At 40.6% G+C, this 10,751-nt stretch overlaps 1 protein-coding gene across 1 annotated transcript in view; it reads left to right on the forward strand.

The window, feature by feature from the left end:
• The window catches only part of alox12 (arachidonate 12-lipoxygenase), a 46,454-nt gene that overhangs the window by 27,197 nt on the left and 8,506 nt on the right, over positions 1 to 10,751 (forward strand). Inside the window, exons 8-10 of the mRNA XM_037681734.1 lie at positions 3,746 to 3,949; positions 9,064 to 9,150; positions 9,238 to 9,407. Coding sequence (XP_037537662.1) covers positions 3,746 to 3,949; positions 9,064 to 9,150; positions 9,238 to 9,407 — 461 coding nt within the window. The remainder of the gene's footprint in view (positions 1 to 3,745; positions 3,950 to 9,063; positions 9,151 to 9,237; positions 9,408 to 10,751) is intronic.

The following is a 10,751-nucleotide window of genomic DNA, read 5'->3' on the forward strand; positions in this document are numbered from 1 at the left end:
CCTTTTTTGTTGTTATATACCTGGATGACTGAGAAAACAAACTTTGTATGGAACAAAATATTTATGATTATTTTGTCCACATTTTAGCAGCACTAGCACAATATCATTGCCCAATCAGACTTAAATAAAAAGCTTTTTAATATGTACAAAGATGAGTTTTATTGGACGAGGAAGTGTTGAATTGTAATCAAGCAAAAAAATAACATCTTGGCTGAGGTTCAATATACAGTACCATATCACTTTATTTATAAAGCAGTTAAAAACAGCAGCAAGACTGACCAAAGTGCTGTACAGCAAAACAAATAGCAAAGGACACAGGATCAAATACATAGAGCCACAGAGGTAAAAATAATAAACTAAATGACAAAAATAATAAAAACAGAGTGAAGTTAAAATCAACACACACTGGATGGAAATCCGTGGAATAAAAGTGTTTTTTTTAATGAGACATAAAAACAGTAAGCGAGGGCCTGCCTGACATGGAGTGGTAACTCATTCCACAGTTTGGACCTGCAGCAGAGAAGGTTCTGTCACCTCTGAACTTAAAACGAGTGCCTGACACCAATAAAATACTCTGGTCTGCTGACCTCTAGAGTGCTGTGGGAAATATGGCTGCAGCAGATCAGCGAGATAAAAGGGGGCAGAACTGTTTAGCGATTTAAAAACATACAAAAAAGATATATACGGAGAATATATACATAAGAATATGTTGGATGTTTGCACTCATACAAGATTAGTTTTGCATTTAGTACAATTAAATTTAAACTAACAGTAAATGATTTAATTTGATCTAGGAGCAGATGTTTTGCATCAATAAGAAATCAGCAGAAAGTCCAGCAAACCATTATAAGATGACTGGGGATGGTTTATGACAAAGATGGGGAGTTACCTTGTTACCTGGTTTGTATGTATGTATGTATGTTTTATTTATTCATTTCATTTCATCCAAACAACAAATATAATACAATTTAAAGAAAAGAAAAAAGATATACAATCACCAAAATAAAATGAAAGGCAGCAGAAGAAGAATGAATTCTTATAATATCTGCCCCTTGTCCCCAAAATATATTCCAAACAAAATTACTATACAAAAGTTTGAAGGTTTGCATTTGAGTTACCCTCAAAGCAGAGCCAGATAAATGCATTAGATTTCGTTATTTGGTCTTCTTCCAATCACTGCGTTCCTTTGCTTCATCATATCATCTTTCTTTGTCTCACGTCGATGGTTTCATGTAGTCAGAGGAGTCATGCTCCCTGCTATGACCGGGACAGTTTCCACTTCCATTCACACCCACCGGTGAAGGTAAGTACACATTTTCTGGTCTTCCTGCTGTGTTTGTTTGAGGAGCCTCATTTGCAGCAGCTAAGCCTTGGTTCATGTATGTAGCTTCCTCACAGGTCTCCAGGACTGGAAGCTCAGACAAAAGGATCTTCAGTGTGTTGGTTAAATCCCTGAAGTCAGGCCTCAGTTTTGGTTCGGATTCCCAGCAGCTGTGCATGACATCATATCTGTCAGGTGTAAAAAAAAAAAAAAAGAATGAATTAGACATGTGAATATCCTGATGCATGCTCAATAATCCAGGTAGAAAAATCTAAAAAAGTTAAATTTGGTCCTCTGGACATTCAAAAAAACTAAACAAAGCAAAACAACAAAAAAATGTAGAAACGTTTCGTCTCTCATCTGAGAGACTTCCTCAGTCTGAGGTGCTGTATTCAGCTCAGTCTCTTAAATAGCACCTTCTCAGAGTGGATCAACCAGTTTGCTGCTGACAACCAAAACCAGCTGATCACATGCTCAAGAAGGACCATCAGCCTAACAATGGATCATTAGCACACTGATGGCTGTTTACTATTCACAGAGGGCTGAGTGATACTAGCAATCACAGCATTGTAAGAGGGGGACAATTGAACACGTAGGCCTCCACCCCTGTTTAATGATGGACGATTTCTTTTCACAAAGGTGGCCTCCTTTACTCCTCTCTCAAACCATCTTTCCTCTCTATCCAGGATGTGCACATCTTCATCCCTGAAAGAGTGACCGCTGGCCTGGAGATGAGTGTAGACCACAGAGTCCTAGCCTGATGATGTTGATCTTCTGTGCTGGGCCATCCTTTTGGCCAGTGGCTGTTTTGTTTCCCTGATGTAAGAATGATCACAGCCCTCCTGACACTGAACAGCATACACAACATTGCTCTGTTTGTGCCGGGGGACTGGATCTTTGGGATGAACCAGTCTTTGCCGTAATGTATTTTGGGGTTTAAAAGCCACTGGGACGTTATGTTTAGAAAATAAACGTGTCAGTTTCTCTGATACTCCCTCAACATATGGAATGACCACTGGTCTGGGTTCCTCCTTTTCACCTGTTGGCTGACTGGAGTCCTGTTTGGGTTTCTTCTCTGCTTTCAGGAAGGCCCAGTTAGGATATCCACATTGCTCTAGAGCCTGTCTTGTGTGGAATTTCTCCTTCTGCCTGGCTCCTGAGCTAGTGGGGACGCTGTCTGCTCTGTGATACAGGGTCCTGATGACTCCTAACTTGTGCTCCAAATGGTGATGGGAGTCAAACTGCAAATACTGGTCTGTGTGGGTGGGTTTGCGGTACACCTCAGTTTGCAAATGTCCTCTATCAGAGACTGAGACCTCACAGTCCAAGAAAGCCAAGTTGCCATTTTTTTCATCTTCTTGTGTGAACTTGATGTATTTATCCACAGAGTTGATATGGTCAGTAAAATGTTGGACTTCCTGAGATTTAATTTTAACCCAGGTGTCGTCAACATACCTGAACCAATGACTTGGTGGTGTCCCTGAAAAGGACGTCAAGGCTCTCTTTTCTACCTCCTCCATGTACAGGTTGGCAACAATAGGAGAAACTGGAGACCCCATAGCACACCCATGTTTCTGCCTATAATATTGCTCCCCATATGTGAAGTAGGTTGACTGCAGGCACAGTTTCAAGAGTTGACACAGTTGTTCTGTGGAAAGCGTGGTCCTGCTGCTCAGAGTGGTGTCTGATTTTAATCTTAAACTGACCACCTCTACTGCATCATCAACAGGAATGCACGTAAAGAGTGATGTGACGAGTGATGTCATCATGGAGACTGATGAAACAATGGTCTCTTTTGATGTCGCATCACTCTTTACGTGCATTACATGTTAGTCATCAAGGACAAATCCCTGCCTGGGACCTTTCTGGGTGGAGTTTGCACGTTCTCTCCGTGCTGTGTGGGTTTTCTCTGGATACTCCAGTTTCCTCCCACAGACAAAAAACATGCATGTTAGACTGATTGGTAACTAAATTGTCTCTAGGTGAGAGTGAGAGAGTGAATGGATGTTTGTCTCGTTTGTCTCTATGTGTCCCTGTGATGGACTGGAGACCTGTCCTCGGTGTCCCCCGCCTCTCGCACAGTGATTGCTGGACATGGGACCAGCTACCCACATGACCCGAAAAGGAAGAAGCAGGTAAAGATAATGGATGGATAGATCTTAGTCATCATTTAAAGAGGGACCAGTGGGACATGAACAGCGGTCAGAGAAAGGTGGTGCTGCTTCTGAGTTAGTCATTTTCATGTTTTTTATTGTCTCTAATGTTTTCATGGTTCAGTAAACTGGTGGTGAATCAAACGCCTACATTCATGCCCACAGACTCACTTTCAGCCCAGTTCTTGGCTTTAGGATCTGGTCTGGGAGTCTCGATGTTCCTGTTCTGATTTCTGAAGAGAGTCTGGACTGATCTGATCTTTGTTCTCAGCTTGAGCCCACTCCTGGAATAAATACACCCATATTCCTGCCCAGAGACCCCCCTCTGGCTTGGCTCCTGGCTAAGATGTGGGTGCGTCACTCGGAGTTCCAGATCTTCCAGCTCCTTTCCCACCTGCTCCGGACTCACCTTGTGGTTGAAGTGTTCGGTGTGGCGTCTCTGAGACAGCTGCCCGTTGTCCACCCTGTTTATAAGGTAAACTTCAGGAGCTTCAGGAGAAATGTTCTAAACTGTTCCTAGTTTCCTATTCTTCCATCGAAGCCAACCTTTTGTTAAGGCGGTCTTTGTCAGTAGTTTGTCGAGCTAACAAAATGTTCTCCTGGTTCTCTTCCTTCTACCTGTGACAGTATATTGTGTGTTTTAAAATGAGGAAATGGGACAAATGTGAGACAAAAGAAAAGTCACTTAAAAACTCTTTGTAATGGAGAATAAGATCATAAAGTATTTTATTTATGAATGACAAAACTAGCATTCCTCGAAGGAGTTTATATATCCATCTGCCTTTGATGCCAGAGTTTTATGGTGAAATGATGGAGTTTGAGCCTTTTTGGTCAAACCTTGAAAATATCTTTATGGCTAAGTCTCCCACACTTTGAAAGCCCCTGTTGCAAATGAATACCCTGTGATTACTTTCTGAAAGTTTATTTCATATCTGCCCAGTGGTTCAAGAGATATTTAGCTAACAAAGCATCTACTCCAAAAGTTTTTGCTAAAATTTTCAACACAGCTATTACTCATCATCTATAAATAAAGGTTCAAGGTTCTTTATACTCATCACATGTGGTACATGAGGTGGAACAAAATTGTGTACTCAAGGTCCCAGTTACACCCAAAAAAAGCAAAAATATAAAGTATTAAAAAAGAAACAGTATACAAGGATCTAAGATATACACTGAACAAGAATAATATAATATAATACAATGTATTAAACAGCAGTTTGAACATAGAAATCATAGATACTCTCAGCTACTACCACACCAGGGACCTCGTGCATCAACGATGCACACGCACAAAATGATGGCATGCACCAGTTTCTATGCACATGTCAGGATGTATCAAAATGAACGTTGTGTGAAAGTTTGCGCTAATTCACGTATATTGTTGACCTGCTGTGAGAATGTGCTTAACTCTACACAAACGTTTTTGGTCCACAGTATCAGAATACAAAGTACTGAAACTCACATAAATACACTGTTTGGTTTTCTGATCTTAAAGGATATTCAAACACAATGATTTATTCACGAGTTTGGGCGTTTATCATTTAAATTCAAACAAGAAAACTGAAGCACATTTAACTTCAATCAACATAAATGGTAAAACGACTGTATTTATACAGCTCCTTTCTATCTAATCAAGACACTCAAAGCTCTTTACAACAATCTGTGCCTCATTTATCCATTCATACAGCTCTATACTAGATCTATACAAAGCTAATCTGAATCTGTAGTGTCTAATCAGTGGTTTAGATCACATTCATACACTGATGGGACACATCAGTTACAATGAGGGGTTCAGCGTCTTGCCCAGGGACACTTCAACATAAGACTGCTTGTGGAATCAAACCTCCAACACTCCCATTGGAAGACGACTGCTCTAACCACTCAGCCACAGCCGCCCACATAACATCTAACACGCCTCAAAAATGATCAAAACAACTTCACTTCAATGTAAACAGTAGTTTCTTCTATTTTTGTCACATGTAGATGTAAACACACGTCAGTGATGGCACAGAGGAGAAGCATGAAGTGTGAACTGTGTAAGGGACACGTCATTCTCACTGAGAAGAAAACGATGGCAGATCAGCAAATTAATTCAGAACAACTCATCTCTGACGACTCCTCAGGTCCACAAGATGTACACCATCACACATAGGTCCATAAATAGCTGCGTAAAGTTGCACATCATAGTCAAAGTTTCTTTATTGTCAATCACATTGCATGTGGTACATGTGGTGGAACAGAATTGTGTACACAGGGTCCCAGTCAACATCCAACAAAAGCATACATTGTAAAGAAAAACAGTCATAAGATAAGGAGGTGAGGACTGAGCTTCCCAGACCAGCTCGTACATATCAGTGGGATAATGACAGATGTGGTGCTGCAGGACAACATCAGAACTGGGAGCAGGGCCGGCCCAATCCTCCATGGGGTCCTAAGCGAAATTTGGTTTGGGGCCCTCTATTTTTGCTAATAATGTGGATTACTGCAATCAACAGTCAAATGATCAGATCTTTCACCCAACTAACATAAAGTCATTGCAACTCTGACAGCCCTGTTTACTTTATCCTACATGTAGATATCATCTAGTGTAGGGGCGTCAAACATTTTCATTTTGGGCCACATCAGGCTCATGAATGTTCTCAAAAGGCTGGACATGGCAGCATTTATAAACTAGTAAAATATAACTTTCTCTGCATTTGATGACTACTTCTAAAAATTTAATATTTTATGTTTGAGTAATTTGGCATTATAAACACAAAACCTGATTTGAATAACTGATAAAGTAATATTGAAGCACACAACTGTTATTTCCATTGTAGTGAACCTGATCTGACCCTGATCTGACCCTGATGACCCCAAATCTATCAGATGGACAGGGACTGTTATTTCATTGATCTGAATACAGTCTGAGCCATCTGATGACTTTCTTTCTTGAATTAATCAAGCAGAAAAGACAATTCTCTATGATCATCACTGTTTTACAAAATGTTTGATAATCAAAATTGTGTTAGTTCACCCAATATTACAGGTTGAAAAGAACTACTCATTTTTATTTTACATAAACAGTAAGTAATGATTTTTATTCCTCATTCAAAGAAGAAATCAGGTTAATATGCATTTCTTGATTTTCTGTCTGAAATGAGCCAAGCAATGTAAGTGTGTTAAAGGTCGGTTTTCGGTCAACTAAAATGTTTACCGAGAAAGATGTCATGTTTAAACTTTTTCAGAAGATTACCAAGTGTGAGACTCCAAAAAGTCTGAAGTCCTACAATAATCTTTCTGTTTGTTACTAAACAATCCTTGACTTTTAATAACATCTTATATCATAAACCACACCTCTATTCCTGGTCCATCGACCAATCAAAAGCTCTCAAATGAACCGGAAGTCGACCCATTTAAAATGTGGCAACTTCCCAGTTCATGTTAGAATTCAGGAGAATTCCAGAGAATTCCAGAAGCTGGAGAGCCTGAGGAGATGAAGAACTACAGAGTTGCTGGAGTTGAAAGATTCTGTTAGAGTCTGAGAAGTTCTGAAGAATGAAAGGAGTTCAGAGTTCCTACACAAACGCGTTCAGGATGATCCAGAGACGTTTTGGGATTATAACTTCTGTTTAAACAAACCACACACGACTATCTAAGGATTTCAGCTGCTCTCAACGGAGACGCTGAAAAAGTCTGGAGGATTCTCTATCGAGCTGACCTACGTCAACCAGGTAACAGTCTCCTCTTCGACTAAAGTGTACCGGAGGCAAGCTGAGATCTGATGAAGCGTGCACGTTCTGGTCAAACAGATTAATTCCCTCACATATCTCTCTGTAAGATAACTCCATTTCATCTTAAACTCTTCTCTCTCTTCTAAAATCAGTACAGATATTTTAGAAATATCTGAAGCAAAGTCCTCGTTCACCGCCGAGTGATCGATGTCCCTTTTCTGTGAAACTTGTCTGTTATTATTTTCATATTTTGCCAAATTAATGTAAATGTTTGATGTTAAACTTTGATTCTGAAAATAAATGGCCGCATTCACTTTGATGGGTCAAAGATAAATAACGTCTCTCGTTACATTTCTGTTAAATTCAATGCACAACATTACACAGTCAGAAAGATGAGGAACTCGTGAATATTGTATGCATATATATCTCGTATATTGTCATACTACACCATTTACCCTTTATTTATCCAGGTAGTCTCATTGAGCCACGAGAACTCATTTTCAAGAGAGACCTGTTTAGGGAGCAGATGGTGGAGGTTGAGGGCCTTGCTCAGGGGCCCAGAGTGGGGCGAATGAGGGTGGAGGGAGGTGTGGGTGTTTCACCTTTTCCACCCACATTTTTTGATGTTGACAGTACCGGGAGGTGAACCTACGACTTTCTGATCACAAGCCCATCTTCTAACCTCTGCGCCACCACTCCCCCAAAGGAGGGTTCTGTTTCTATGGCCCTCTGTGTAGAGAACCACAGAAATGGTAATGACAGGCCGGATTTGGCCCACGGGCCTTGAGTTTGACACATGCTACATTATAAAAAATAATGTTATTAAAAAATATTATTGTAAAAAAAAAAAAAATCACAACGTTATAATGACAGTGTGTAATAGAATCATAGAAATCATTACAAATAATAATAATAATTTGATTCCACTTAGGGGGCCCCCTAGTGGCCCCAGGGCCCTAAGCAGCCGTTTAATTTGCTTATGCCTTGGGCCGACCCTGTCTGGGAGGCAGAGTGTTTTCAGGGATCACGCTGACCATATACTGATCAGGTCTTTCTCAGTCGTCCCTGAGCCGGGCCAGCTGGATGGGATGACTTCATGCCCTGATATATAAAGTTTCCCCACACTGCAGAGGAAATATTTTGTTGATTCTTAGTGATCTGTTTTGTCCCAGCAACTGTTTAAAGAATAAACTTCTTAGTTCTACCAAGCTCCTGTGTGCCTCTGTGTTTAGAATTATTATTAACGTGTGTAAAGTTGAAAATGTCTTAGAAAGGCTCCACAGGCAGATCTGCACCCCCAGTTTACTTCAGTCAACAGCAACACACCTTTTTACACGTGTGGTAAATATGATTCTACACCCCACTACTTCTTTAGGAGCGTCTCTGATTCACATTCAAGGAAATTCTTCATTTTTCTGCATATACATTACATTTTTAACACACAGAAATGAGAATCCCACATGCTAAATATATTTGCATCTATTTAACATATTTAGGGGTGTCAAGAGAGGATTCGGGTATCCCCTCATGTGCGTTCAGTTCCACGTTGATTGGGATGTGCGAAGGAAGTGTGCTTAGATTCATGTGTATGTACGGTTTCATACATCTGGATTTATTTGAGTACACCGTTTTCTCAATTTAAGCGTACGCCATGTTTCAGTAGGAAATCCACGCAAGTATTTGTACACGAGGCCCCTGGTTTTACATAAGAATCTTGTGGATAGTAGCAAGTATAATCATGTGTGTTAGGACTGTAGTGATTTAAAACATTTTATTGTGTAAATTTGATCCTTTCATTCTTGTTTTATGTAAGAACTGATGCTGCTTTGGGTTGATGGTAGTTTGACCTTGACCTTTCTGTGTGTCCTTGCTGCAGCTCCTGGCCCCTCATTTGCGCTACACACTGGAGATAAACTGTAGGGGGCGCACTCAGCTGATCTCTGCCAACGGCATCTTCAAACGAGTATGTCTCCCTGTGTAATAATGAATGGTAGGAATGGGATTTTGACCCATTGAACCAGTGTAACTTAATTCACTGATGTGTGTACAGGTTGTGTCTACGGGTGGGGATGGGCTGCTGATTCTGGCCCAAAGAGAGTACAAGGTTCTGACATACCGCTCCCTTCAGCCCCACCATGACTTCATTGACAGAGGAGTCTCCCAGCTCCCAAAATATTTCTACAGAGATCACACTCTGATGCTGTGGGAAGCAATTCACAAGTACAGTAAAAACTTGCTGCTGAGTCATCATTCACTAACTTTCAATTGAGTCAGCACTCAAAAGCTTCACTTACTGCTGAGTCAGCATTAATAAACCGTTTCACTTGTTGCTGTGTCACCAGTCAGCATTCACTAACTTACTTACTGCTGAGTCAGCATTCACTAACTTACTGCTGAGTCAGCATTCACTAACTTACTGCTGAGTCAGCATTCACAACTTGCTGTTGAGTCACCACTTGCTAACGTACTGCTGAGTCAGCATTAACAAACGTTTCACTTGTTGCTGAGTCACCATTCACTCATAGCTGTCAGCATTCACTAACTTACTGATGCGTCAGCATTCACTAATTTACTGCTGAGTCACCACCATTTACTTACTTACTGCTGAGTCAGCATTCACAACTTATTGTTGAGTCACCGCTTACTAATTTAAACCGTTTCATTTGTTGCTGAGTCACCATTCACTCACAGCTGTCAACATTCACTAACTTACTGATGCATTAACATTCACTAACTTACTGATGCATCAGCATTCACTAACTTACTGCTGAGTCACCATTTCCTAACTTACTGCTGCTGAGTCAGCATTAGCAAACATTTCACTTGTTGCTGAGTCACCATTCACTCACAGATGTCAGCATTCACTAACTTACAGTTGAATCAGCACTCAAACACTTCACTTACTGCTGAGTCAACATTTATTAATTTATTGCTGAATTAGCATTCACTAACTTACTGCTCAGCCACCGTTCACAAACTTACTGCTGAGTCAGCATTCACAAGCTTTCGTTAACTGCTGAGTCAGCATTCATTAACTTACAGCTGATACAGCATTAGGAAATGGCTTCACTTGTTGCTGAGTCAGCATTCTCTCACTTAGCTGTCAGTATTCACTAACCTACTGCTGAGTCGACATTCAATAACTTACTGCTGAGTCAGCAGCACTAGCGTCTTTCAGCTAGTCTCATTGTTTTAGCCAGAGCTTTGCTTCATTTACATTTTAGCTAGTCTTCTGTTTCTTTCAACTTTAACAACTAAGTTTCAGCAAGTGAAGGACTGTACAGATCAGGCACGCTAAGCACAGCATGTCAAGTCCAAGACTCGACAACAAAACAAGTTTAACTTACTAATAACTCATCAACACTATCACTATTCCAATAACAACACATTCAGTGTAGGACAACACTCCAGGAGTCAATTACATGCCAGGTAGACAGAAAAGTGGGTGAAGAATTTATCTGACAGACAGCTCACCCAGCCGGAGACAGAGATTCTTGCCAGGGGACTGAACTTTGCGGTTGCACCAAGTACAATTCCTCTGGTGGAGATGATCACAGCCACAGA

This window comes from Nematolebias whitei, chromosome 1 (genome assembly GCF_014905685.2).
Source record: "Nematolebias whitei isolate Nwh7 chromosome 1, NemWhi1, whole genome shotgun sequence".
In the NCBI taxonomy this organism is placed as follows: domain Eukaryota; kingdom Metazoa; phylum Chordata; class Actinopteri; order Cyprinodontiformes; family Rivulidae; genus Nematolebias; species Nematolebias whitei.